At 35.1% G+C, this 27,726-nt stretch overlaps 1 protein-coding gene and 1 pseudogene across 1 annotated transcript in view; both read right to left on the minus strand.

The window, feature by feature from the left end:
• Positions 1–27,726, minus strand: part of PDE3B (phosphodiesterase 3B) — a 167,776-nt gene that overhangs the window by 13,375 nt on the left and 126,675 nt on the right. Inside the window, exons 6-12 of the mRNA XM_077866391.1 lie at positions 22,058–22,268; positions 21,441–21,517; positions 14,216–14,367; positions 12,873–13,010; positions 11,579–11,690; positions 9,397–9,510; positions 3,398–3,597 (exon numbers count right to left, since the gene is read on the minus strand). Coding sequence (XP_077722517.1) covers positions 3,398–3,597; positions 9,397–9,510; positions 11,579–11,690; positions 12,873–13,010; positions 14,216–14,367; positions 21,441–21,517; positions 22,058–22,268 — 1,004 coding nt within the window. The remainder of the gene's footprint in view (positions 1–3,397; positions 3,598–9,396; positions 9,511–11,578; positions 11,691–12,872; positions 13,011–14,215; positions 14,368–21,440; positions 21,518–22,057; positions 22,269–27,726) is intronic.
• Positions 25,471–25,816, minus strand: LOC144295527 (large ribosomal subunit protein eL34 pseudogene; annotated as a pseudogene).

Consider the following 27,726-nt stretch of genomic DNA (forward strand, 5'->3'; position numbering starts at 1 on the left):
AGTGATTCTTATTCTCTTTTTGGCCGTTTCCTTCAATATCTAAGAGATGAGTTTTCTGCCTGAGGTAAGTGCATGGTTGCAGTAGCTTTACTTAAAGATGTGTAGTGTACATGTATGGGGTGTGTGCGTGTGTGTGTGTGTGTGTGTGTGTGTGTAGCAAGCAGGGGCAAATGGTATCAGGAGTCTCCTGTAGCCCCCTCTACTATACTTTTACCTCTTAATCTGTTTTTCATTTTTCAGAAATAGAAATTTCTGGAAAACTCTAATCTTCTGATAATACCCTTCCCCACCTATTCTTCTCTGTTGTAATAAGGAGTCAAATGCATGTGTTTAGTCACCATCTTGATCCATATTTTGGGGGATGGAACATTTATGACGGTCTTCAATTCATAAATCTCAGCCTAAAATTTCATTTCCTTTTATCCCAAATATGAAGATATTCTCAAACTCTAATATCTCAGGCACTAATCGCCATCTTTCAGCCAGCTTTTTATTCAAAAAGAACTCAGAAATCTCTTAGAATTATAATATTGGCATTTCTTCGGGATAAACCTGACTAAATGTTTCACCTTCTTTCATAGCAAGAACTTAAAATAATCCTCCTGTACTGTCCCAGCATACCTTCCTTACCATGAGAATGAAGAACATTTGATCCAGTTGGTCATATTGTACGCTAGCACTGAAGCAGTAATATTTTTCACTAATTATGGCCTAATTAGACCCACTGAGCTTCCCAAGATGAGAGAACCTACTTTATTACCTAATAGACACGCCTCACGCTTTCACAGAAGGGTCCTTATCTCGCACGCGCTAGCTGAAGAAGGTCTTGTGAATTTCATTACTTTGGGAAGAACAGAGTCTATTTCAGACAAGCTAGCGGTCCTGCAGAGCAAAGAAACCAGGCATCCTTCAACATTCAACAAATATTTACTAAATGATTTTTATGAGTTAAGCCCGATTCTAGGTATTAGGGAATAAAAGGCAAAAAAAAAATCCCTGTTCTCAGGAAAATCTATTCCACTGAGGAGAGACCCATAGAAAACAAAATACATGGTATGCTGAATGATCATTGGTACAGGAAAAATAAAGCAGAGAAGGAACATAATGAGTGCCAGGAAGGAGCGTGTGGAATGTTACGAGGAAGAGGTGACAAAGTGAGACATGTTGACGCGGGGTGGGGATTGCACTTTGGGCAGGGAGCCCAGAGGCTCTCAGAAAGGGAGCGTGCCCGGGATACAAGCAGCACTAACAAGGAGGCCACTGAGACTGGACCTGGGTGAACAGAGCCGGAAGAATTAACAGGGGCTAAATCGTGTATGACCCTAGAGCCATGCCATGACTTCTACTAGGAGCGAGGTCAACGCCACTGGAGCATCTGGAACAGGAAGTGATGTGACTCACACTTACACAGGGGTTGCTCTGGCTGCGCTGAGCTGAGAACAGACCAAATGGGAGCAAGGAGACTGGGCAAAGGCTACACTTTTCAGCAACTGAACTCCCTGTCAGTTTCCTTCCCATCCTGGCACTTCTCATGGCTTCATCTACTGGCAGTCCTTAACCGTGAGAAGTTAGAAATTACACGTGGTACTGATGTTATAGCCAGACTTCATTTTTTTTTACCTTGATTAGGACAACAGTTTCGAGCATATAGTCTGTAGGAACGATTTTCATGTATTTTCATTTTATCTGCAAGTGAGAGAAGTAATGCTGGAATTCACTCACTTGTCACATCTTTAGAGGAGAGGTAATAAACAAGTCCGACTCACCGATGCTGGAAGCTAATGAAAGACTTGAAGCAGAGAGTGAAGAAGAGTCAGTAATTTCTGTTTATATGACATCTGACTCAGGAGCCTCTCAAACACATGAAATAGGAAACTTTCCATATGGTGTCCCTTTACCCTTAATCATTTCAGCTATGTATTCTGAGGTTCAGAAAGACAAGGGTGACTTGCCTAAGGTCATACAGCTAACAACTGGGTAATCAGAAATCAAACTCGGGTCTCTTGGCCTCAAGACCAGTGCTTTTGGGCAGCCTTGGTGGCCCAGCGGTTTAGCGCCAACCTTCAGCCCGGGGCCTGATCCTGGAGACCTGGGATGGAGTCCCACATCGGGCTCCCTGCATAGAGCCTGCTTCTCCCTCTGCCTGTGTCTCTGCCTCTCTCTCTCTCTCTCTGCACCTCATGAATAAATAAAATAAAATCTTAAAAAAAAAAAAAAAAAGACCAGTGCTTTTTGCATTGTGCTACTTCTGCCCAGCTCTATGACTCACCACAGGACCAGATTTTTAAAGATTATGAAGTGTGAAGCCAGAGAAAGAAAGCACCTCCAATTCTTGCAGAATGGCACTGTACATGAGGAGACACGCTCCTTGGTTTGTAATTTCTCCCAAAGCTATTCTTAGGAAGTGGACAAACATTAATATCTAGATTGAAATTCATTAAAAAGTTACCTGTGGAAATCATGAGCTATTAATAGATAAAGTCTCACTGGAGAAATGATCATGTAGCATTTTTAACCCTCTCTCCCCCTCTGTCTTGGAATCCTATTCTTGTTCTGGCTAGAGAATCTACCTTCCATATTTTAAATAGAGTGTGTGAAAGAGACGTGTGAAAAGTAACACAGAGGATGGCTACAGAAGATGAAAATCTCAGAAGTCAAGTTTATACACAGAGCGGTGAAGTAAAGTCATAAGATGAATTCAGCAAGCAGTCACTGATGACTTGTTCTATGTAAGGCACACAGAAACAAAGATGACATTTCAGGAATTGCCAGCCTAAACAAACACCCACGACCACTTAAAACCAAGGATTTAGTTCCAAGTCCTAATGTTTAAAGCTACTGCAATTACAATATCCATTTGTGGTAACTCCTACCTCTTATGCAAATTTTGATCATTAAGGAATCTTGCATCTTATCAGCTGTACTGGCTACAAAAATAATGTGGTACTAGAAGAAATGTTTACAGACACTAAAATATTCAGAGTTAAGAGATTTAGAGTCTGAGTCTTAAGGGGAAAAGAGGACAACAACAAAAACAGTACTTCTTCATCATTGCACTTCTAGCCATAAAAAGGGAAAAGGAAGAATAAGTCTTACAACTAGTCAGTTTTATCAATGTGATCACAGGCAAAAATATTGACAGCAAGGATTCCAGAATTTCCTAAAACAGTGAGTTACTCTTTCACGAACATTTTATTCATTTTCAAGTGGAAGAAGGTAATTTTTTCTTAATTCTTTTGCACATATCATGTCAGTGCCATGTGTTAAAATCCAATTAATTACAATGTAGATGGAATGGCTATCTGATTCAACTGAAGGATGCTTTAAAAAAGGATACACCACATGGTTGTAAAACCTCACAATCACTCTTTACACTTTCTGGAAAAGTATTTCCTACCTGAGGGGCATTTGTAGCCACTAGAAATGCATTTGTCCGCCCTGGGTGATCGTAATCATGCATGGCAGCTGCCACATAGAGAGCCATTAATTCCAGCGCAGGAATGTTTGAAGAAAGGCAACCATAGCTCTCATCTGGAATAGAGCAGCTCCTTGAAGAAATGTAAGCAGTTTGCCCATGGTTCACTCTACCATCAGAGTCTGAGGAACAAGCAAAATAAACCATCATTACACTTAATTTTGTCATAAAATGAGACTAAGAAGGGGATTCCCCATATGTAATATGATTATTTATCTTGTTGACTAAGCTAAGAAATAAACTCTATTTAGAAAAAAGGATTTAAAACAGTCTATTATTTCCAAAATGCATGCTACTAGAGAGGAATAATGTTAAACATGATGCTGAAGTCACTTACTTTATAAGACATTATGAGATTTTTATGATGCTCTCTTAGGCTAGTAATAATTTTTAAAAGATTTTATTTAATTTTTTTTGAGAGAGAGAGAGAGCACATGTGCAGGGGAAGGGACAGAGGGAGAGATTCTCAGACTCTATGCTGAGGATAGAGGCCCATCCAGGGCTCAATCCCACAACCTGAGGTCTTGACCCGAGCTAAAACCAAGAGTTGGACACTTAACTGTGCCACCCAGGCACCTCCAGACTAATAACAATTTTTAAAAACCTCTGGGTTTCTTAACATCTATTATTTAAGGGCTAGAGACAATGGCCAAGAAGTAACAGGAAAAGCAATCTAGAGAATAAAATTTCATGAAAACAGTACGGAGATTTAGGAATTTAATATATTAACAAACTAAGCTTCTCAACATAATTTTCAAATTTTACCAGAAAGCTTTTATTTCATTTGTAGCCCTGACTACAACTTCTCTTCCCCTTCTCTTTATCCTTCCATGAAGACCCTTATAAGACAATGGCAAGACAAACTATGGAAAATTAAAAGACATATAAAACTAAAGAATGTCTCATTTAACATAATTTTTCTTTTTTCTTTCTTTAACATGATTTTTCTTTTTATCCTCCAGCGAGAAACAATATTTTTACTATCAGCATTGTGTTTTCCATGACTTAATATCTTACTATTGATTTCTTCATTTTTTTATATTTAGTGGCTTTATCTATTTAGATGGTCATTCTATTACTTTTGCTAAAATAATCTTAAAGTATAAGAAGGAAAAAATAAACCATATTTAGAGTAGACAGCAAATAAAACCACAAAGATACCTGAGAGGTACAAAATTTCACTGATTGATTTCATCAGTGGAAACTAGGAATAATGTCCTGGCTTGTCAACATCCAAAGTGACCTTTATCATAACTTATTTCACTCAATATTTGCCATCACATGAACTTTTAACATAATGACTTTAATATACACTAGTGATAATTGTAAAGATAACTCACCATTTTTATGCTGTATATATATATATATATACACATTATATATAATAATATATAATATATATATTATTATATATATATTAAAGATTTTATTTATTTATTCATGAGAGGCACAGAGAGAAAGAGAGAGAAACAGAGACACAGGCAGAGGGAGGAGCAGGCTCCATGCAGGGAGCCTGATGTGGGACTTGATCCCCGGTCTCCAGGATCACACCCCGGGCTGAAGGCAGCGCTAAACCACTGAGCCACTGGGGCTGCCCCGCTGTTTATATTTTTTAAATTAAATTGAGTTTTAGAATCACACTAGAACTTTAAAAAATAATTATAAAAAATAAAAACAAGAAAGTTAAATGCATAAAGATATATCTAAATATTCAAATTTCTAGTAAGACGTTAGTTATCAGTATCAGCCAATAATTTGAATTTTTCCCATGTTATATACATTCTGGATTTCCCCTAGAATTATAAATACATATATAAAATATCAGAAATGGCAAAAGACATCCTTTTAACTCAGTAATTACTTATAAATTTGCATATTAGGGTCCTAATACATTCAGTTTTGTTTTGTTTTTTAAAGATTTTATTTACTTATTCATGAGAGACAGAGAGAGACGCAGACAAGAGAGGCCGAGACAGGAGAAGCAGGCTCCATGCAAGGAGCCCGAAATGGAACTTGATCCCAGGACTGGGATCACGCCCTGAGCAGAAGGCAAATGGTCAACTGCTGAGCTATCCCAGGCATCCCAGTTTTTCTTTTGTTTAACATGAAATTAAAAGTATAAAAACTAAAATAGCTGGCAAGGACAATTCAGTGTAATTATCATAGGTCCCATTTGTTTACTCTCTTTAAAAAATGGTGAGTCTTTTAAACTGATTAATTTAAAAGGAGGCCTCCAGACCGGAGAAGAAGAGTACAGTATAATCCCTAACAGCTTCCCCCACTTTGTGTAACATAAGTGCTTGATTTAAGCTTTCATCTCCCAGGCATCCATTTCAAAGAGGCACCTCAAAGAAACACACTCCCAGGCACCTGTCTAGATAAATGGTCACACCAGTTCTTTTTTTAGAAATCTTGGTTGATTTCAATAACTGACCATTTGGGCTGCTGGTTCTTTCTCTCCCCATACTTTAAATTCCTGCTCTTATGTTTTAAATTCACCAATAAAGAGTGAGCCAGTGAAACCCCCACTCTTGACTTTAATAAAAAGCAGAACCTCAGGTGTGTCTGCTTATATGTATGCTTGAGCTCACGTGCTCTCATGCCCTCTCTCTCTTTCTCCCTTTCTGTGACCTTTCTCCCCCCATGATCATAATCTGTGGTCCCAACTATGCTGTGTAATTTTCAATTCCTGTATGTAATAAACTTTTATTTAAAAAAAAAAATTCTTGGGATCCCTGGGTGGCGCAGCGGTTTGGCGCCTGCCTTTGGCCCAGGGCATGATCCTGGAGACCCAGGATCGAATCCCACATCAGGCTACCGGTGCATGGAGCCTGCTTCTCTCTCTGCCTATGTCTCTGCCTGTCTCTCTCTCTCTCTGTGACTATCATAAATAAATAAAAATTATTAAAAAAAAAATAAAATAAAAAAAAATAAAAAAAATTTCTTGATGGTATGGCTAAAGGGCATCTTGCAATCATAATAACCACAGGGCTGGTCCAGCCACAACATTGGTTATTGATAGACTGAGATCAACACACAAAAAGAGGTAAAACGATCTTCATTTATAGATGACATGCTCTGCAGATAGAAAAATCCTAAAAAATTCACTAAAAAAACTATTAGAATAGAGGTGATCATCAAGATTGTAGGATAAAAGATCAATGTACAAAAATTGGTAGAAAGAACTCAAACGTCCAGCAATATTTGAGTGGTAGGAGAATGAGAAAAAGGAAGAAAAACTTATTATGTAAAATAAATATCAATGAGGAGGGACAGGTGGGTGGCTCAGTGGTTAAGCATCTGCTTTTGGCTCAGGTGGTGATCCCACAATCCCTGGATGGAACATGGGGCTCCACAGGGAGCCTGCTTCCCCCTCTGCTATATCTCTGCCTCTCTGTGTGTCTCTCCTGGATAAATAAATAAAATCTTCAAAAAAAAATCAATGAGTAAAATACATATGGCTATTATAGATTGCACTTCTGTGGTCACATAGCTGTACTTTAGATTTACCATTTTCTTATTCCATTAATGTTCCATTTTCCCTCTGTCCTCAACCAGCACCTCTACTGATCATGGTACTTTGCCTAGTGGAATAACCTAGATTTTCAAGGGTCTTAACTATTGTGATCCTGATGATACTGGATTACTATAGTTTTCCATGATTTTTTGTCACTGGACATGGGAGTACCAAAAAGGCCAAAGAATCCCCTGGGTTACTGACATACATCCTCTCATGTATAGTAGGAACTTTATTTCCTCCTGATAATAAGAACCAGACAAAATCAATCACCCAAACCAGTACAGAATCTTTATAGCATGAGTTAGGTTGACTTATTCAAAAGCTGATCATATTTGGAATAGCTGTGGCAACTGGAATCACCACCTGATGAAATTCAGAATAATCTACCATCATTTTCCAAGATCCATTCATCTTGTATAAAAGTCAAAGTACCAAGTTGAATGGCAACGTGATCGAAATCACAACTCTATATCTATCAAGTATTTGGTAATGGCACTAATTTCTTCAATCCACCTGGAAATACGGTATTGCTTTGGTTCACTACTTTCCTAGAATAAGGCAGTCTCAAGAGATTCCATTTGACACTTTCTATCACAATGGTGCTCTCTACAAAGATCTAGGAACCAATGAAGGGATTCTGCAGGTTGCTCAATATGTTTACTTGAACTATGTATTCAGAAAACAGGTGGGTTCAAGGAACTACTACTTGTAAGACGGCCCAGGCCATAAGTCCTTTTATCACCTAAATTCCATAATCTCCTGAATTGATTGGTGGACCACTATGGCATTTCATTCCTCCAGGAATTAAGTACTTCAATGTTTTCTCAATATATGATGAAAGGGGACAATTTCTGACACTAAGGTAAAGGATGGGTAAAACAATTACAGGATTGACCCTCCCTCTTCAACATCCTATTCCTATAATCCTTTGAATTCTTTCCTCAGAGAGAGACTTGAAGATGCTGTGCTGCTGTCTTTGAAGCCACAGAATGTAAGTGGCTTCTAGAAGCTGGAGGAGGCAAGGAAACAGAGATTCTAGGAAAAACACAATCTTGCTGACACTCTGATTTTAGCCCAGTTGGATCTACTTTGAACTTCTGACCTCCCAGAACTGTAAGATAGTAAATTAGTATTGTTTATGCCACTAAGTCTGTGGTATTTGTTACAGCAACAATAGGAAAAGAATACAGACTTCCATACCTGGAAGTGATGTATTGCTGTAACAAACACCTAAAAATGTGGAAGTAGCTTTGGAATTGGGCAATGGACAGAGGCTGGAAGAATTCTGAAGAGCACATTTTGAAATCAATAAAAGTTATTAATCAACATATTCAAGAAGTTCACCAAACCCCAAGCAGCATTACTACAAAGAAAATACGCTGAGTATATCACAGTCAAAATGCTAAAAACCAATAGCAAAGAGAAAAGGGACATATTACTTTGCAGGAGAGGTAAGACTTACAGCCAACTTGTCTGCAGAAACTATAGAAATCAGAAGTTCATGGAATGCTATCTTCAAATATGCTAAAATATGAAAATATTCTTCTAAGAAAATAAATACATCTACAAACAAAAAAGCTGAAGAAAATGATCTGATGGAAGTACAGAACTAAAGGAAGTAATGAAGAGGATGGTGAAAGAATACATATGGAATGGCAGAAAACATAATGGCAGGACTTTGTGGCATGACCAAAGGCTGCGAAGTAATGGCTGAGCCTATGACATTTGCCTTAATTCGCATGATCGTATTTCTCAGGTATTTGTAACTAAGTAGATTCTGTCCTGGGGTGTGTGTGTGTGTGTGTGTGTGTGTGTGTGTGTGTGTATCTTACTGGAGTAGTTCTTCTCTCTTTTACAAACTAGAGTAAGAGAAACATGTTATGTAAATTCATTATATTTGTATAAATAATTATATTTATAATGAGGAACAGAATGAACTCTGGGAGCAAAACATAAATGTTATTTTTTTTTCAAAACATAAATGTTATGAAAGATTTTTAATATCATGATTTAAATGCTTACATGAGGCTTTTAAGTATGTTCACTTTCATTGTGAATGTTATATATTTTAAATTTATGCGATATACTTAAAACAAAAAAATAAGAATTGAAAGAAAAGAGCAAAGAAACGATTATCATACTATTCCAGGTAGCAAGTAGCAGGGTGGGACACAGAAAAGAAACATGGTAGATCCAACAGCACTACATCTTAACCTAGCTCTTAAGGTGAGTCATAGGCTTCCTAATTTGCATGTCATTATTATGCATCAAAATTGATAGAGTCCTTTATATGTATCAAAGGTTACTTAATGAAAAATTTAAAAGAACAGAGGTAATGAAACGAGATAACTTGATTTATTATTTCTAGACAATTAAAAGGAAGACTTGTAGAAGGAAGTACCTGTTTCATTTCCTGATGCAGGATCATTGTGGATCTGCTGTAAACCAGGAATTGGCCGTGTTGTCAGATACCAAACTGCGTGTAGGACATCTGTTGCGTGTATGCGATTGTGATCTGAAGTTATCAAAATGTTTTATAAAAATGTTAGGTTTAACATGGGACATTTTTAAAAGTACAATAATTTTCTATTATCCTATATCCTTATAAATAAAATGTATAGCTTAGGATAACTTCCCACAGTTACATTCAATGCTCAATGTGGGGCTTGAACTCACAAGCCTGAGATCAAGAGTAGCATGTTATAGCGACTGGGCCAGCCAGGTACCCCTGTTTCATCTTTCTTTTTAAAGTCTCTTGTATCATAAATAAAAAAAAAAAAAAAAAAAAAAAAAGGGATCCCTGGGTGGCGCAGCGGTTTGGTGCCTGCCTTTGGCCCAGGGCGCGATCCTGGAGACCCGGGATCGAATCCCACGTCGGGCTCCCGGTGCATGGAGCCTGCTTCTCCCTCTGCCTGTGTCTCTGCCTCTCTCTCTCTCTCTCTGTGACTATCATAAAAAAAAAAAAAAAAAAAAGTCTCTTGATGTGTTAAAAAGTTGTCTTTTAAAAACTTTTACATACATTATGAAAACAGTAGGACAGTCAAAGAAAAGGCAAATAACAAGGGCTAACTGGAAAGGCATTGAAAAATTTACTGAAAGTTGCTATTTTGTAACTTTAAAAATACTATGTAAATAGTGTTGAATTATGGAGACCCATGCTTGCACATAGGCAACAGTCACAAATTCTGGATACTTGAACTCCCCCCCACCAAAAAAGCCACATACACCAAAAAAAGGATGAAACATATCTCTCAGGCCCGCTATAAGGATTAAATGTTAAAATGGTATATGAAAACATCCAAAACAGTGTCTGAGACATAGTATGTAATTAAGAAAACACTGGTTTACTGAAATTATCACTATGTGAAAAGGTAAGACCTACAAATGAAACCCAGCTTTGCCATTTCTAGTTTTATCATCTTGGGAAAGATTCTTCTGAGTTTTTACTTCTCACCTGTGAAAGGTAGATAATATAAACTTTTCAGCAGGGATGAATCTTCATGGATCTAATGATTATAGTCATAGCTGATATTCAATAAGGATTCAACACTTCAATAAATATTTAATGAGTACCATGTAAGAATCAGCAGATGACACAATAAAAAGGATTCAGGCTATCGAAATGACATGGTGTCATTCTGTAAGGAGCTTAATCATCCATACAGTTAACACCTTTTATTGACCATTTACTATGTGCCAGGAAATCTGATATGTGCTTTCCATGGCTTGTCACTACCTACAGAGAAAGGACTACTGTAATTTCCATCTACAAATCTGGAAACTAAAATTTAGAAAAGTTAGATCCAGAGGCTCTTTTCTTAATATATTCTAACTGGACCTGGAGACTCTATTGCCTCTTTTTTTTCCATTCCCCTTCTTTGAAGTCCATTTTAAAGTATCACTTTATTTATAAAATGCAGTCACTGTTTTTCAAGCATATCTTATAAGTGGAAATTATAGTACATATAACTCATATTAAGTATCATTATTAATGAGTTATGCCAATTTAAGGATAATTTGTTGTTTATAAAAGAGATTTCCCAAAATATGTCTTTATAAAGGGAAACTGTAGAATGTATAAATGTATAAGGAAAACCGTACCTTTTCCTATTATGAAATTCAAATTCTATTTTACCATAAAATCAAATAGCCGTTAGCAATTATTCCATAAATTAGGACACGGTTAAAAACAGAAATTCTGTGGATAAATTTCAAATATTTTGACATCAAGAATTTTCTCACACTCTTAGTTACCAAACATTTAAAAGATAAGGTATCTAGATGAAGAATTATTAACAAAGAAAGCTGTATACCACATAATAATTATGGGAAAGAGCACATTATAAATATATACCTGTATTATGATTCACTTTGTGAAAAATGAATTTTAAAAAGTTTTAAAGAATATATACCAAAATGTTAATAGTAATCCATTAACTCTAGGTAGCAGGATACAGATTACTTTTTTAAATCCCTATTTAAAAATTTTCCAAACATGTAATTTAAAAAGTGTTTAGAAATGAAGGAAAAAATAATAGTTTCAAAATCAGTATTATCTTATAATAAGATCTGCTGATACTTACAAGGAATGTCTCGGTAGCCATTCTCCAATGCACGAAAATAGTTAATGAACTGTAGAGTGGGGATTTTAAATATTTCCAATAAGCCAGTGTCTTGAAATAAGGTATACATAACCTAAATGTCAATTAAAATAAAATTCACAATAAAGTCAGAATTTCTATTTGTAGTTGAGCAGCATATGCTTTTGTGATCTGCATTTGGGAATGTTACCATGTCTTTAAGTTACTAATTTATTAAAAAACTTTCCTAGAAGAAATTCTTTTCAAAACATTAAAAAGGAAGATATCACCCTAAACTTTTGAAAACCAAAGAGAGATTACCACACCATGTCCCAATTTTAAAAATTTTCCATTCTCTGGGCAGCCCAGGTGGCTCAGTGGTTGAGCTTCTGCCTTTGGCTCAGGTCTTGATCCTGGAGACCCGGGATCACGTCCCACATCGGGCTCCCTGTATGGAGCCTGCTTCTCTCTCTACCCATGTCTCTGCACCTCTCTCTCTCTCTCTCTTTCATGAATAAATAAATAAATAAAATTAAAAAAAAATAAATACAAAATAAATAAAAATTTTCCATTTTTCCCTTTAGCTTAATTTTATTTACAATTTATTAAAGGGCATATGAATTCTATTCTACTCTAGTCCTAGGTGTTAACAGAAGTCAGAACAGTATATTTATTACATTTTTGTCTCTAAAAACTTCAGTGAGATGAAACTATATGCCATCCACATAAATTATCCTTAGGTTTGTATATTTCATTAATAAAATACTTTGAAGATAATGAGAGTGATATTTTGGGATGGTTAATCTGATGCTGTTGTATGAACCCCTCAGGGAGAACACTGACTCTGGGTGTTAAAAAGGAACTATTTTCCCATGGTTCTAGCATGAAGTGAAACATTTGGCCTTGGGTAAAGTGCAGGGAGGGCAGGTGAAAAAAAAAAACTTAAGTTTCAGTGGTTAGAATTAGCTCACCTTTCATGTCCTTTTCAACCTCAGTGTTCAATATAAAGTAACTCTAATTCTATAGTAAAATTAAATCCCACTAATATATAACAAATACTTTTCCTTTATTCAAATAAAATTATATAAAATACATATAGCGATATAATTATTTTTATATATGAGTTTTTGTATATATGTTTCTCTTTTTAGATTTTCTACTGAAAACTTCATTTGTGAAAAAAATTCAGTGAACAATGTTGAACTTGTGTCTAAACCAATATTACACATTTTTAGATTCTGTGTTTTATAAAGATTCAAGAAAATTTATAATTAAAAGGTAGAAATTTTAAACAAACCTGACTAAGGATCCTTCCTGATTTATCTCCCATTTTTTCCACAACTTCAAATATTTGAAAATTCCAGTTGCTCATCTTTTCTATTAAGGAGTCATAATCTTCTATTAAAATCAGGTCCAGTGGTGCTTCCTGTTCAATCTGTACCCAGAGGGGGAAAAACACACAAACCTACTTAATCTTATCTTTAAAAAATATTGTTAAATCCACATCTAAAAATTGTTAAAATTGAAAATGAAAAAATGGTCAATAATACTTTTTTCTTTTTTTTTAATTAATACTATTTTCTATACAAGTTATCCTCAAATATAACCTGTGCTTCCTAGTTCTCCTCTTTGTAAAATGCTATCTTCAGAAAAATGTAAAAATGTCTTCTCTTCCAGGTGTCAGAAGACTTACTGATTTTCACAGTGCTTTTTAAAAAGAAAATGCTGTATTTCCAAAACACTATATACAAATGTAAAATCATCCCCTATTTTCATTTAGAAGTTATAAGTATTAAAAGGGCAATAAAAAGAGACTCCTATCTTAACACTGGCATTTATTACTAGTTTAACTTCCCAAAAGGAATGGATACTTTTTTTCCCCTAAATAGCTTAAATTTTGAACTTAGGAACAAAAAAAACTGCTACTATAAGATGTTTTTTAATGCTTTATGCACATGTTCTTCACACGTTAACAGGAAAACATGTGATGAGGAAAACATCAGCATACAAAGTAATATATCTACTATAAAACTAAAAATCTGTACATTTTACAATAAATACACTTTATTGTTCTAGGATGATGAAGAATTCAGAAGTACACTTGACCCTTGAACAACACAAATGTGAACTATGCAGGTCCACTTACACATAGACTTTTCATAGTCCAGTTCTGTAAATAAAGTATGTACTCATAGGACTGTAAGTACAGTATATACAGTACTGCATTTTCTCTTCCTTATGATTTTTAATAGCATTTTCTTCACTCTAGCTATTTCATTGTAAGAATACAGTATACAGTACATATAACACACAAAATATGTGTTAACTGATGTGTTTATGTTATCAGTAAGACTTCTGATCAACTGAAGGTTATCAGTAATAAAGTTCTGGGGGAGTTAAGTTATATGTGGATTTTTTACTGTGTTTCGGAGGGTCAGCACCCCTAATACCAGCACTGTTCAAGGGTCAACTATAATTATTATTTTAACCCAAGGTTCTCTTTAATAATAACTTTTCAGTAAAAAAATTGAAAAATACTATTATATTAAAAATCTTGTTCTGGGCAAAAATAATGAAACTAGTACTAAACTAATATTATATTTCACCTTAACATAATCATATGGAAAGTTTATCTTTTACATTTGGTTGTGGTTCATTCTGTGCCTCTTCTGTTAGGTGATTATCACCTTCCAAAAATAATTTTCTGTAGTCTCCGTTTTCTGTTTCCACTTCTTGTTGCACTTCTGCACAGTTGAATGGTTGTTTTGGGGGAACAGTGTTGTCTTCATCACCTTTCAAAAAATATATACAGTGATATTAAGAAACTATATGCATAGTTTTTAAGGAAAATTACCTATAAAAATATTCAAATAGAGGCATCTGGGTGGCTCAGTCAGTAAGCACCTGGGATCGAGCACATTGGGCTCCCTGCTCAGCAGGGAGTCTGCTTCTCCTTCTCCCTCTGTTCCTCCCCCTGCTTGTGCTCTTTTTCTCAAATAAGTTTAAAAAAATTTCATATAAAGTGAACCACCCTGGCATTCAATCTAATGACACTATTAAGTTGTATCCTACTGGACTATGTGGCCCAGGTACCTTGTGCTCAGGCAACACAGATATTTTACCTGATGTACCTATTCATGGACAAAATAAATGGGAATGGGGGGGTGGAATATTCTTTATAAAAGTGAGTATTCTTTTTTTAGTGACTAAAAAAAGTCAGTCCCTACCAAGAGGAACTTTTTAGCAACTTGATTATGCAATGTCCAACATCTTAAATTGTCTGAGTTTTGGCTATGAAAACTCTAAAGTCATAATTACAAATGAATGAGGACAAGGCACATCTAAAAATTAAAACACTGTATCATTTATTGTGAATTATTTCTCTACCAATGTGATTAATAATATTCTTTTTTACACAGATCTCATGGATAAGGGAAATAGCACTGGTAGCTAAACAGCATTCATTCACATTAAAAAAAATTATATTCATTCTGTTGGCAGTATTTTTTTAAAATGATTTTATTTATTTATTTATTTATTTATTTACTTATTGTTTTTGTTTTTTAATTTTATTTATTTATTCATGAGAGACACAGAGAGTGAGGCAGAGACACAGGCAGAGGGAGAAGCAGGCTCCATGCAGGGAGCCTGACGTGGGACTCCATCCCAGAACTCCAGGATCACACCCAGAGCATGAAGGCAGACGTTCAACTGCTGAGCCACCAAGGAAGTCTCCTGTAGGCAATATTACAAACAGGAAACTTCCTTGAAACCCATCAACAGTAGAATAAATAAATGTAGTGTATTCATACAGCTGAACACTATGGAGCAAAGAGAAAGAATGATAACCACATGTAATAACATGAATGATTCTTAAAAATATAACATTGAATGTGATTCTCTTTATGGAAAGTCCAACAACATACCAAAACTGGTATATATGAGTACAGATAGCCAAGACAAATGTCATCTTTAGAGAGTATGAAGAGGCCATGAGGAGAAATTCTGAGGGGCTGGTAATATTTTATTTATTTTATTTTATTATTTATTTTATTTATTAGTTTATTGAGCTAAGTGATTACACAGGTATGGTAAGTGTATGAATACTCAAGTTATAAGTTTAATTTTCAATATGTAGGGGCTTGTTCTAAGTAAAAGTCTTTTATTAAATTTTTTTAAGTCTTTTCTTTTTTAAAGATTTTATTTTTATTTTTTATTTATTTTTATTTTATTTATTTTATTTGAGAAAGAGCATGCATGTATGCAACAAGCAGGAGGAGGGGGAAAAGGAGAGGGAGAGAATCTCAGGCAGACTCCACACTGAGCACATGGGGCTCAATCTCATGACCCTAAGAAGGTGACCTGAACCAAAACCAAAGGTTAGATGCTAAACCAACTAAGCCTTAGGCTCCTCTATGTAAAAGAATTTTTAAGAGTATTTAGTGGAATTGAGTTTCAGAAGAACTAGGTTCAAATCCTGATTTTTGTACTTGATAATGGCAAGCAACTTCCCCTATAAAAATAAGGATAACATCTATCTTACTAGATGCTACATATAAATAAATGATCCATAAATTTTAGTCAAATTTGAATCTAACACACTGAATATACTAAAAAAGCCATTAACTAATGATGATCAGGAAATAATATCCTTTGGAAAATATTATTTTATTCCCCTCCGCCCAAAAAACATTTAAAAAGTGAAATTTAGAATATGCAACTACTCTCGGTAAGTCAAGACAGTGTTAGTATAATAGTATTCTAAAATAGCCATCAATCTAAAAAATGACATTTAACATTTATTACATACTTTCTTTTCAATGACCCAAACTAATAACTATATCTTATATAAAGTAGTTATAAAAACAGTTGAAATAAATGTAATAATTTCTTTTCCAAAGATTCCCACAATACTGCCTCCTATCCCCCTTGCATTCTTTTGAAATGTATTCCTCCATCAAGACAAAGCATTTATTTCCTAATCCCCTGGAATCTGGACAGACAGTACGACTGCTCTGATTAACAGAATATGACCTAAGTACCTCTTTGTCTATTCTGGGTTGAGCCATTAACCTGACTGGCAGCTATCACATCCTCCTCTCCTGGAATCCAGCAAACATGTTGGAAGAAGCCCAAAGATAGTCATATTTAGATGGGCTAGTCAATAGTCAACAGACACATGAGTAATCCCATCTTGGAAATTCAGGCCATCATTTCTTCAGATGATTGTCACTCTTACCAATATCTGACTGTAATCACATGAGAGTCCTCAAGTGACAATCTCCCAGCTGCTACCAGTCAATCCAAAGAACTATATGTGTGTATATAGTATAATAACATACTACAAATCCACCCATTATAAATGTATAATTTAACAATTTTAAATTTACAGTTGTACAATCATTATGACAATCTAGTTTTAGAACATTCTTATCACCCCAAAAAGTATTCTCTTGCTTATTTACATTTAATCCCTATTTTCATCCTAGGTAATCACTGTTCTGATTATTGTCCCTATAAATTCACCATTTTTTCTAGCATTTCATGTAAAGAGAATCACAACAATATGTAATCTTTTGAGCCTGGCTTCTTTCACTTAAAATAATGTTTTGAAGTCTATCCATGTAGTGGCATGTATCAGAAGTTTGTTCCTTTCATTGCTAAATAAAATTACATTGTATGAATAATACCACATGATATATATCCATTCGCAAGTTAGCGGACACTGGGATCATTTCTAGTTTTGCAGCATCATCAATAATGTCATAACATTCACAATCTTGTATTTGAGTGCTCATATGCTTTCTCATGGATAAATTCTTAGCCATGATATTACTGAGTGATATGGTAAATTTATGTATAACTTTTATTATTTTTTAAAGATATTCTTTATTTATTTGAGAGAGAGAGAGAGAGAGAGAGAGAGAGAGAGAACCAGAGAGCACAAGTGGGCAGAACAGCAGAGGAAGCGGGAGAAGAATCAGGCTCCCCATGACCCTGGGGTCAGGACCTGAGCCTAAGACAGACTCTTAATGACTGAGCCACCCAGTAACTTTTAGAGAAACTGTCAGAATGTTTCCCAAAGTAGCGAACCATTTTATACTCTCATCAGCAATGCACAAAGACTCTAATTTCTCTGCATCCTTGCTAATACTTGGTATTATCTTTTTAATTATAGTTATTCTAGTTTCAGTGTAGTATCTCATTGTATAATTTGCATTTCCTTAATAACTAACGATGTTCATTATCTTTTCTTGTGTTCATTAACCATTTGTTTATATCCTTCTCCAAATAACTTAGACCACAATATCAGACATCTTTTGCCCATTTTTTGAGTTGACTTCTTAATACTGAATTACAATTTTTTTATATATTATAGATATAAGACCTAATAAGATGTATCACTTCCAAATATTTTCTCTCAATCTGTGGTTTGTCTTTTCATTTTCTTGTTGTCTTTTGAAGTGCAAAAGTTTTTAATTTTGCTGAAGCCTAATTTGTCATTTTTTTTTCTTTCATGGGTTGTGCTTTTGGTATTATATCTAAGAATGCTTTATTCGACTCAAGGTTACAAACACTGTATCCTATATTTTCTTCTACAAGTTTCAAAGTTTTAACTCTTACACTTAGGTCTATGATATATTTTGAGTTACTTTTTGTGTAGACAGTCTAGATTATGCACTTTTTGTGTGTAAGAGTCCAGAGTCTTTCTTTGACAAGTGGATATCCACTTGTCTTGGCCCCATTTGGTGAAAAAAACTATCCTTTCTCTTTTGAATTGTCTGGCTTCTATATCAAAATTCAATTGACCATAAATGCAAGAATCTATTTTTGGACTTGCAGTTTTTTGTTCCAATGATCTACAGGCCCATCTTTGTGCCAATACCTCACTATCTTAATTACAGTGGTTTTATAAGTTTTGAAATCAGGTAGTGTCAGTCTCCCAAATTCATTCTTTTTCCAAATAGTTTTGACTATTGTTGGTCATTGTCTAAATTTAAGAACAACTTGTCAATTTTTATCAAAAAAACCTGCTATAAGTTGATAAGGACTACACTGAATTTATAGATCGATTTGGGAGAACAGTACTGACAATACTGAGTTTCCCAATCTTTTAATATGAAGTGCCTCTCCATTTATTTAGATTTTCTCTAATTTCTATCAACAGTGTTTTGTAGCTTTCAGTTTATAAATCTTCCTCTTCTTTTAAGTTTATTCTAACTACATCATTCTTATTAATACTATTATGAATGGAAATGTTAATTTCAATTTATGATGGTTCATTGCTAGTATACAGAAATAGTTAACTTTGTCACTGATCTTGCATCTTGCCTCTGTTAAACTGTTTTATTGGTTGTAGTGTGTGTATGTGTATTCTTTGGGATTTCCTACACAAAGGTTCATATGATCTATGAATATGGGACAGTTTCATTTCTTTACTTTTATTCAGGATGCCTTTATTTCTTTTTCTTTTTCTTTCTAATTTTCCTGGTGAGAATCACCAGTACCATGTTGATTACAAGTGCTGAAATAAAAAATCTTTATCTTGTTCTTTTTTTTTTTTTTTTTTTTTTTACAATTTTACTTACGTATTCATGAGAGACAAAGAGAGAAAGGCAAAGACATAGGCAGAGGGAAAAGCAGGCTCCATGCAGGAAGCCCGATGTGGGACTTGATCCCAGGAACCCAAGATCACGCCCTGAGCTGAAGGCATCCACTACTGAGCCAGGCATCCCTCTTGTTCTTGATCCTAGGGAGAAAGAATCAGTCTTCTTCTATTAAGAATGACGTTTAGGTGTGTATTTTTCAAAGAGGCCCTTTATTCATACTGAAGAACTTCCTTGCTATAACTCTCCTGAATCTTTTTATCATGAAAGAGTATCATATTTTATCAAATGATTTTTCTGCACCTATTTAGATTATCATGTGTTTTTCTCCCCCTTTGTTCTATTAATATAGTGTATTACATTGATTGATTTTCAAATGTTAAACTACTCTTGCATTCCTGGGATAAATACTGCTTGGTCACAGTGTGACCATTTCCTGTGTTGCTGGATTCAGTTTAATATTATTTTGTTAAGGATTGCTGTGTCTATACACATATTGGTCTATAGTCTTCTTGGAAGTGGGTTGAATGTTATGACATCAGGATAATATTAGTCCTACAGAAGGAGTTGGGAAGTTTTCCCTCCTATTCTATTTTTTGGAAGAGTTTGTGAAGGACTGGTCTTTTCTGTGTGTGTGTGTGCGTGCGCGCGCGTGGCGCAAGTGTGTGTTTTATATAATGTAAGAACCAAAACCTACTGAATTGTACATTTTAAAAGGGTGACTTTTGTCGAAGGACATCATGGCTCCTTCCACAATTTGGCAATTGTGGGTACTGCTGCTATAAACATTGGGGTACAGGTGTCCTGGAGTTTCACTACATCTGTATCTTTGGCGTAAATACCCCAGTAGTGCAATTGCTGGGTCGTAGGGTAACTCTATTTTTAACTCTTTGAGGAACCCCCACACTGTTTTCTAGAGATGAATGGATAAAGAAGATGTGGTATATATACATTGGAATATTCCTCAGCCACCAGAAAGGACGAATACCCACCATTTGCTTCACATGGATGGAACTGGAGGGTATTATGAGGAGTGAAGTAAGTCAATCAGAGAAGGACAATCATCATATGGTTTCACTCATATGTGGAATATAAGAAATAGTGAAAGGGATTATAAGGGAAAGGAGGGAACTGAGTGGGAAAAATTAAAGAGGGAGACAAACCATGAGAAACTCTTAACTCTGGGAAACAAAGGGTTGCAGAAGGGAAGGAGGGCGGGAAGATGGGGTAACTGGGTGACGGGCACTGAGGAGGGCACTTGATGGGATGAGCACTGGGTGTTATATGCTGGCAAATCAAACTTCAATTAAAAAAATAATAAAAAAAATAAAAGGGTGACTTTTATAGCATGTAAAACCCCTGTAGGGCCTATTTATTTCTGGTTTACCTTTATTCATAGGGTGCAGGGCTACAGAGTTTACCAAATTATCCCTACTCTGGTAAATCTTCAACTCTAATCTCTGTCTCCCTAATCCCACAGAACTACCCAAAAGACTGCTCATTCTATTAATCACTGGCCTCTCCGGAAGGAGCAAATACCGTTCTGATAGCTCCAAACTCCAGGCTCATTTTTGTGAATTTCTATCCTCCTCCAGATCTCATACTGGTAATTCTGAGGAACTTGTTAGTTTTCAATGGTTTTAAGCACATTTTTATTGCTAACAACTTGTCTGGCTTTTCTTTTTCTTTTTTTTTTTTTTTTGGTCTGGCTTTTCTAGCTACTTTCAGGGGGGAATGATGGTCTGAGTTACCTAGTTAACTATCACTATATGCCAGGGTCATCCATTTTTTAAGGTTCTAAAATAACCGTAATTTTATTACCAACAATATTTCTTGTTTGAGGATATTAAATGTTTCAGAATGGTATAACAAATTAAATTTTATTTTATTTTTTTATTTTTTTTTACAAATTAAATTTTAAAACAACTTCTTTCTATGCCATAAAAAATGTATGCAAACCCTTTTGGGCTTAGATAGTTCAACATTAACATAATTAATTTCATTGTTTATGAACCCTAGCCATAACTTGAAAAGACCACATTCATTTGTGCAGCACATTTTAGTCTTCAAAACACTTTTATCATGTTATTTTTAACTTGTTCCTAGTAACTCCTCTACTTATTTCCTAAGTATATAAAACATTACATCTTCATTTTAAAGATAGATAAACTGAAGTCAAACTCACTCATTTATTTACTTCTAAAACAATGTAAGAAATTGCTCCGAAATTCAAACACACATGACTTTTGCAATCTCACCTGACTTCCCATTGTGGCAGTCTGTACCAGACTCAGATTCAGATGTTGAAACATATTTCAATATTTGATGTCCACAGCTTATAGAATAAAACAGATAAATATACCTTTATAAATGAGGCAAACAAATTTTTCCCTAAACACAAATAGAAAATCTGCTTAATTTTTAAAGATCCTAACAGCAAAACAATGTACAATTCCAATCTCTCTATAAACTTAATAAGTAGGCTTTATCTTGGAAGGCATCCTATGTCCCTGAAGAAAATAACATCTTTTGAAAGTCAACCCTAAGGTCTGGTAAACACTTATTACTGATAAAAAATGGAGAAATAAAGACAAACACCATATGAACTGGGTACTAAGGTACAATATACCAAAGTAATTCTCATTATTTACTGGTATCTTGAGATGGAATACCACTATATATCCCCTCAGATAGCAATCACTTAATTGGAAAACAAATACTTGCACTAAAATGAGAAAAAGTGTATTAAGAATAAAAACTACTCAGTAAAGATAAAAGTTTTAATACATCAACTAGTTATAATAGAAAACTAGTAATACTTTATTAAAATAACCTATATTTTGAAATAGAAATAATGAACATTTGGGAAACTTACCTGTTACATAAACTGCTATCCGAATTTCTAAGTTGCTGGTAAATATCTGGTGAGTTGGGTGCACTGCCCAGAGATCTGTGTAAAATAACACCTGGCTTAGCAAGAAAATTGGCAGTGTCAGGAAATTCTATAGGTGATTGATTGGTTAGAGAGCCAGCAGACACTGGTCCATGGCTTGGAGAATTCACAGGGCTCAGGCTGGGAAAAGCACCTTAAAAAATTAAAAGAGAGGAAAGAGTATTAAATAAATAATAAATAAATAATTATTATTTATAAATCATATATATAAATAATATATAAATAAATTTATAAATAATTTATAAATAATAAATAAATGCATTTATTTATTTATTAAATAAATAAGTATGTATGCATAGGTAGGTGTTTAATGTCTGTGTGTATTTATAAAGAACATTTTCCTTCCTTAAAAAAAGCATTTATAATTAAATGATAAAACAGATTTCCAGGTGGAGCTATCTTCAAGACATGATAGGCATTTAAGCAGAATATAGACCATATCTGCCATCATCAGTGAGTGTGAAATAAATACCTTGTGGCAGGATGGCACAGATATTAAAAAGTGTACCTAAAATGTACAAAGTGTGGCACACATTTTCTTAAGTCACAGTGGTCTTTATCTTTCATATTTTATATCCCTATCAGCTTATTATCCACATGAACAAAGTATTGCTGCCAAATTTTACTGAGGAACCAAAGTTCTTAACAGCAATTAGCAAGTTGAGCAATGAAAAATTATGTTAACACGACAGCTGATCCCTTTTCAAAATATATCCAAGTATGTCCAGTTCATTCATTCATTTAACAAATACTTGAAAGCCCACTATATGGTGGAAAATGTGCTGGGTTTCACAATGGAGAAAAAGATAACATCCCTGCAACTCAACAAACCTAAAGATTAGTGGAGAATACAAACAAGTGCTAAGCACTAAAATTAAAAAAAAAAAAAAAAAAAAGCCAGAGTGCTTCAGAAATACATCTCTAATGCTATTGATTTGCTCCAAAAACCTTCACTGAGTGCCCTGAATTAAGGTGGAATGGGTATATCTGGAGAAAAGTAGGCAGATTAAAATTTTTATTTGGAAATAAAGATCCAAGTAAAGTGTGAATCAGAGGGGAAAGCAAACACAGTTATCAAGGAGCTAGGATTTTTTCAGACATAGTGGTATAAACACAGATCTGTGTGACAGTTAATTTTACGTGTCAGTTTACAGTCAATTTTACGTGGCTAGGCTATCTATGGTGTCCAGCTGTTTGGTCAACACCAGGCTAGAAGTGGCTGGAAAGTATTTTTCAGAGGTGATTAACATTCAAGTCAGTAAACTGAGTATAGCGGATGATCCTCCCTAATGTGTGTGGGTCTCATCCAATTGGTTGAAGGCTTTATAAGGAAAGACTGAGGTCCTCCAAAGAAGAAGGAATTTTGCCTCCAGACTGCCTTCAGGTGCAGGACTACGGTATCAACTCCTGCTGGTACTTCTAGCTGGACAGCCTGCCCTTCAAATCTCAAACCTGCCAACTCTCACAATCTTGCAAACCAATTCTTTAAAATAAACCCATCCCTCCAACTCTAGCTCTCTCTGTAAATACATACACACACATCATATTAGTTGTCCGGAAATGCTAACAAGGTGCTATTTTATTTAATACAATGTGTTATCTTAATAACTTTGTAAGTAATATTTTCATTTCACATGTGGGGTACAAAAAAAAAAAAACCTACAAAAAAAGTCTAAAAACTTGATTTAATTAACACTGTGAGATCATACTCCTCTAGAGCTGCCACTACTGTTCTATCAGATTGATTTATTTAGAGGCTCCTATACTTTCATACAGTGTTAGAGCCGAATGGGATCTTTAAAAATCTGGTCAACCAATTTAATGTTTTAGAAGAGGAAGTTTCCTCTGAGGACAAGAAAAGACACAAGAAGAGTCTTTCCTGTCATAACGATTAGTTACTAACTGGAAACTAAGGTTCCAATTTTTAGCCCCCGTTTCTCTAATTATACTAGTGAGTGTCCAATATCCTGACAGACAGGCTAATAAGAAGAACGGGAACATAATCTTAGGGTAGAAAGTTGACATAACAGAAAAACCTAGCAACTCTTAAAAAAATGCTTTCTATAATACAGATTCACCATTTTTATTTTAAACCTTTTTTAGTGTGAAATATAACACACATACAGAAAATGAACAATAGGAACACTCACCACTCAAGCTAAGACAGAGATCAGAAACCTGTCTTCTAACTACTACCTCTCATTAAAGGAAATCATTATTTTGACTTGCATGGTATTGCTTTTCTTCCTTTTCACCATGTGAAAAGGTGCCATGTGAGTACATATTTTTTTAACAATTGAGATTAGTTTTGCTTTTTTTTTTAACTTTGTAAACAGAATTAGACAGTAAATATAAATGCTTCTATGCTTTGCTTACATTTTAAAAAGATATTTCCAGGCAGTTGCATAAGATTGAAGTTCTCTGATTTTCAATGCCATATAAAATTGTATGCATGAATATAGCACAATTTTATTTCTCTGCTCAAGGACTGAACTATCAAATTGTCTTCCAAAGTGGCTGTAGCATTTCACTTTCCCATCGATGCATCGTGTTCCCACTTCTGAACATTTTTTACCACTTGTTCTTGTCTGTCTTTAAAATTACAGAGCTCACAGTGGGTATGAAGTCTTGAGTTAGTGCGGTTTTGATTTGCATTTCCCTAATGATTAATGATATTGAACATCTTTTCATGTGGTATGGGCCACTGGTATATCTTCTCTGGAGAAAGATCTATTCAGATCTCCTGCTCATTTTTTAATGAGGTCATTTGTCTTTTTATTACTGAGTTGTAGGACATCTTTGTATATTCTGGATACAAGGCCACTATCAAATATATGATTTGTAAATATTTTCTCCCAACCTGTGTTTTGACTTTCTTTAGGTGTCTGTAAAAATACAAATGTTTTTAATTTTAATGAATTCCAATGATTAGGCTTTCTCATTCATGAACTGTGCTTTTGGTATCACATATCAGAACACTGTATTCAATACCCAGTCACAAACATTTTCTGTTTTCTTCTACTAGTTTTAATTCTTACAGTTGAGTCTATGATGCATTTGTGTTAATTTTTAATTATGAATAACAGGTAGGATTCCAAATTCTTTCTTTTTCCTATGTATATCCAGTTGTCTCAGCGCCATTTGTTAAAAACACTGGTTCTTTCCCCCACTGAATCATCTTGGCACCCCTGTTGAAAATCAGTTGACCACGTAAGGATTTGTTTCTAGACTTTCAATTCTATCCCATTGAGACGGAATATCCTTTTGCCAGTATCAATCTTTTTTTTCTCACTCAAAAAAGTTTTGAGTTTTTTTAATTACTCAAAAAAGTTTCATTATTTAAAGTTAGCTTTCTGACTCTGTGCTTGTGCCTTCAACACTTGCACAACGATTTTCTGCTCCTCAATAAGGAAAGCACGCTTGATCCTGTCACTTAGCACACATGGAACCACCACAGGCCTGCTGATGTGTTTTTTCGTTTTAGACAATCTCATAAGGACTTTAGGTCTCACAGCAAGAACTCCTCAAAGTTGGCCTGGGCACATGCCACATGAAGACATTGGTGCTTTCCCAACCTTCTTGGTATAAAGGTAAACGATTCTATTACCAGGGGTTCCGGACAGCCTAATTTTGTTAGAGGCTGTAGGACAGCCTACGACAGCATGTCAAATGCTGAACCATTCTGAACACCTATGGACGCCGTCCCCGGAAGATCCCAGTACCAATCTCGATTACTATAGCTTGGTAATAAGTTTTAAACTTGAAAGTGAGAGTCCTCCAATTTCTCCTTTTTTATTAAAATTTGTTTTAGCTCTTCTGGGTGCCCTGAATTTCCACTTGAATTATTTTTTAAGATTTTATTTATTAAAAAAAAAAAGATTTTATTTATTAGAGAGAGAGAGAGAAAGAGAGAGAGAGCGAGCGCATGAGCACAAGTTGGGGGGGAGGAGTAGAGGGAGAGGGAGGGAGGGAAGCAAACTATCTCCTGAGCAAGGAGGCCCACACAGGGCTCCATCACAGGACCTGGAGATCATGATCTGAGCTGAAAGCAGATGCTTAACTGACTGAGCCACCCAGGTGCCCCTCCATATGAATTTTATGATAAGCTTGTCAATTTCTGCAAAGAAACAAGCTCAGAACATGATAAAGATAGCATGAAATCTAGAACAATGTGGAGAGTATTGCCATCTTAACAATATTACATTTTCTGATCCACAAACACAGGGTATTTTTATATTTATTTAGACCTTTAATTTCTCTCAACAATGTTTTATAGTTTTCAGTGTACAAGTCTTATGCTCTTTTGTTAAATCTATTCCAAGTATTTCATTTTTTTTTACTAATAACTGTCCATGGAATTATTTTCTTAATTTCAGTTTGCATATTCATTGATAGTGTATAGAAATACAATTTATTTTTGCATTGAGATCCTGTATCCTACCATACTGATAAGTTTCCTTATTGGTTTATAGTAGATTTTAATGAATTTCTTCAGATTTTAATGAATTTCTACATGATGTCATCTGCAAATATAGTTTTACTTGTTCCTTTTATTCCTTCTTACCCAAATGCTATGTCTAGAACCTCCAATCTAATATTAAGTAGAGGTGGAAATTATTTTATAACTATTAAAATTATTTTATAGTTTCATTTTATAATTTCTAGTTCTCTATATTCTCTCTTTGATGAGACACTGTTGTCATAATTCTTCTTAAATACTGTAGATAGGGGTGCCTGGGTGGCTTAGCAGGATAAACACCTGCCTTTGGCTTAGGTCATGATCTTGGGGTCCTAGGATCAAGCCCTGGGTAGGGCTCCCTGCTCAGCAGGAGTCTGCTTCTCCCTCTCCCTCTCCTCCTCACTTGGGCTCTGTCTCTCAAAATAATAAAATTAAAAAAATTTTTAGATATGGTTTCCACTAGTACTTTAAACATATTTATAATAACAGATTTAAGTTATTACCTATTAAGTCCAAATCTAAGCCCAATTAGGGAAATTTTCTGTTGGCAAAAATTTGTTTCTTTGCATGTTTCATATTTTTTTGTTGAAAACTGGACATTTTATATAATATATTTAACAATTCTGGCATCAGATCCCTCCCACACCCAAGGCTTGTTTTGTTGATTTGTGTCTGGTTTCTTGTGTCTGGCTGTTGAATGACTTTCCTGGACTAATTATGTAGATTCTGTTTTCTCTGACCCATATAGTCAGTGAGTTCTTTGCTGGCTGTTTTTTTTTTTTTTTTTTTTTTTTCCCCTTCTTCTCCTGTAAGTTCTTGATTTATTTTTTAAGGTTGACTTCTGTAAGTCACCCCCATGTCAGTATAATTTTGTGGTCAACCAATGAGGAGTCAGAAGATTTCTTTAAATGTCCCGCCTAGGGCAGCCCCGTTGGCGCAGTGGTTTGGCGCCGCCTGCAGCCTGGAGTGTGATCCTGGAGACCCGGGATCGAGTCCCACATCGGGCTCCCTGCATGGAGCCTGCTTCTCCCTCTGCCTGTGTCTCTGCCTCTCTCTCTGTGTCTATGAATAAATAAATAAAATCTTAAAAAAAAAAATGTCTCGCCTATATGTCATCTGTAGAAGGGAATCT

Source organism: Canis aureus, chromosome 23 (assembly GCF_053574225.1).
Source record: "Canis aureus isolate CA01 chromosome 23, VMU_Caureus_v.1.0, whole genome shotgun sequence".
NCBI classification, from domain to species: Eukaryota; Metazoa; Chordata; class Mammalia; order Carnivora; family Canidae; genus Canis; species Canis aureus.